Raw genomic sequence first — 2,825 nt, forward strand, 5'->3', positions numbered from 1 at the left:
AGGTCCACCCGGAGCTCACTGGTGCCTGTTGGGAGAAGACTCTCAATTCCCAGCCAGAGACCTTCCGCCGGGAGGTGTGGGCTAGGGTCAGTTCTGGGAGTGTACCTGAACGTGAGATCCAGGGAAATTTCCCCTGGGACTTTATACAAATGCCTAAGGGTGTGAAGAGCTCAGAAGTGGTCTGTACTACACCACGCCTTCAGAACCGCCTGGAACTCCCCTACTGCACTCTCCGCAGCGGGTGAGATTCCGCTCTACTTCACGACTGCACGTTGTTTTAGAAAAGGACATGGCATCACTATAGAAGACTGTTTCCATTTCCCCCTTTTCTTGGAAGAACTTCAGGCCAGAAGTAGAAGCCTTTGATATTGTCCAGGGCCACTGAGTGGGAAAAAACAGCCCCAGTATTTAGTGGTTCCAGTCCAAGCTGGAAGCTGATGCTGGAGTGAATCGGGGAGCCCTGTCCTCAGAGTGGGGGTGCCTGGGTGGGGTCTGCTGCACATTCTGAGCCAGGAGGGGTCTGAGGGAGCCCCAGGCATCTAAGATCCAGCTCCAGAGAAAGAGAGCTGGTGAGCCAAGGCGGCAGGGTCACTCTCACACCGAAGCCCTGCTGATAGGAGGAGTGAGAGGTCCCGCCCTGAACATAGGTTCTTGGGGAGTTTAATGTGGGTTTGGGGCTGTGCACACGCCCTGACTGGCCTCAGCGCTTCCCTCCCCTGGCTGCAGTCATTGAGGTGAGCCACGGGGCTGCTTAAAAGCAAGGATTGTGACAGATCATTCCATGCACCTTCGGCATAACATCAAGAGGAGGAAGGCATCATGCTTGGAAGCAGAGGGATGTGGAAAAGGAGAACGACCCTTCATGAGCTGGACTGCTCACATGCCTGCCCTGTGGGGAGTGGGTGGGTGCACCGTCAGGCAGGATCCCGATCTGTGGTCCTCGGGGTCACTACGAGTCAGAGCTGGCTCGATGCCTTCTAACAATGCCTTCTCTTAGGCAGTGAGATGTCACATTCCTAACCTCCTGCTCTGAAAGCCCAAGGCAGAGGCGCAGCCAGCATGTCACAGTGGTGACAGTGACACCTCAGAGCTCCACCTTTTGTGTCCAGGGTCAGTGAGGCTGTGCTGGGAGGGTCTGGGCAGGGTGTGGGCCTCACCCTCAGCAGTCAGGGAGTGGATGTTGTCATTCCCCAGCCAGAACTCTCCCAGCTGACTGCCAAAGCCACGCTTGTACTCGGCCCAGTCCCGGTAGAAGTCCACGGAGCCGTCAATCCGCCGCTGGAAAACCTGAGGGCCAGTGGGGTTTAGGGAGAGGGTACTAGCTCACAGCTGCAGTCCAGGACAGACCTGAGCCCCACACGGGTGCAGCAACTCACAGCTCACAGCAAACAGCCTCCAGCCCACAGCTCACAGCATCACTTTCACAGCCTTCAGCTCGTAACTAATAGCTAAGAGCATGACAGCCCACAGCTCACAACTCAGCCCACAGCTCACAGTCCACAGCCCATAGCTCACAACTCACAAACCACAGCCCACAGTTCACAGCCCACAGCCCACAGCTCACAGTCTACAGCTCACAGCCCACAGTCCACAGCTCACAGTCCACAGCCCACAGCTCATAACTCATAAACCACAGCCCACAGTTCACAGCCCACAGCCCACAGCCCAAATCTCACAGCTCACAGCCCACAGTCCACAGCTCACAGTCCACAGCCCACAACTCATAGCCCACGGCCCACAGTCCATAGCTCATAATTCACAGCTCACAGCCCACAGCCCATAGCCCACAGCCCACAGCCCACAGCCCACAATTCACAGCTCGCAGTCCATAGTCCACAGCCCACTGTCCACGGTTCACAGCCCACACTTCACAGCTGACAGCCCACAGCTCATAAGGTCACAGGCCATGTAAACCAGCACCACATGGGCCTCAGCACCCAGCCACGGTAGAGAGTGGGGGCTCCCATCCACCACCCCGAAGCTGGGGCTCATAGAGTGTCCATCACAGCCTCAGGCCACATAACTGGGAAGGGTGGGCTCCTCAGGGCTGCAATCCCCCCTCCCCAGCACCTCCCTCTCCCCAGGGTGCCCCACCCTCACCGGTTCTGGTTTTCTTATCCTCAGAGAAAGGGGATAGGACAGGGACATTAAAGCCCAGAGGAAGGTCAACAGGACAGCGTGGAGACCTCCTCCCTCAAGCCACATGGCCTCACTGCTCCCCCCAACCCCTTCGCCCCTGCCCTGGGCCCCAGCACTCACGATCCAGCCCCCGCCATCCGTGTGCATGTCACACAGCACTGTCAGTGGCCGGCAGTCAGGGAGGTAGATGGTGTGCCAGCCGCTCAGGGTGTGTCCCCTCGTGCGGAGCTCCATGCAGCTCCGGGGTCCTGGAGCAGACAGGACGTGTGGGTGCCCGACAGGAGTAATGTTGTCAGCCCAGTGAGGGGGCAGTGAGAGGGAGAGGCAGGATGGGGTGCTCGGTGGGTGAGCACGCAGGCAGGTGGAGGGAGAGGCAGGATAGGGCACCGGGAGGGCAGGGCTGAGGACTGGGGCTCAGGACAGAACTGGGACCCACAGGGCGGCAGGTATCGGTCAAGCTCAGGCCCTGGCCTCCCCCATCCCTGAGCCACCGCGCCTCATTCTCCCAGACCCCTGGTCTCTGCTGTGGGACACACTGGCAGGTGGTGCGGCAACAATGACCGTTATTTGGAAGTTGCTGTGTAAAAAGTGATGGGAGCGCCCTGTCCTCCCATCCAGAGCCGGAGTGTGGACAGCAGCTGCCAGTGCGTGCCTGTCGTGGGGGTGCAGGGGGTGCAGGGGGTGAG

The 2,825-nt window shown here is 59.1% G+C and overlaps 1 protein-coding gene across 1 annotated transcript in view; it reads right to left on the reverse strand.

The window, feature by feature from the left end:
- Positions 1-2,825, reverse strand: part of LOC102868654 (ficolin-2-like) — a 10,058-nt gene that overhangs the window by 1,681 nt on the left and 5,552 nt on the right. The window contains exons 5-7 of the mRNA XM_006902382.1: positions 2,260-2,387; positions 1,158-1,287; positions 2-25 (exon numbers count right to left, since the gene is read on the reverse strand). Of these exons, the coding sequence (XP_006902444.1) occupies positions 2-25; positions 1,158-1,287; positions 2,260-2,387 (282 nt within the window). The remainder of the gene's footprint in view (position 1; positions 26-1,157; positions 1,288-2,259; positions 2,388-2,825) is intronic.

Source organism: Elephantulus edwardii, unplaced genomic scaffold (assembly GCF_000299155.1).
Source record: "Elephantulus edwardii isolate Elephantulus edwardi_28Jun2011 unplaced genomic scaffold, EleEdw1.0 scaffold00401, whole genome shotgun sequence".
NCBI lineage: Eukaryota > Metazoa > Chordata > Mammalia > Macroscelidea > Macroscelididae > Elephantulus > Elephantulus edwardii.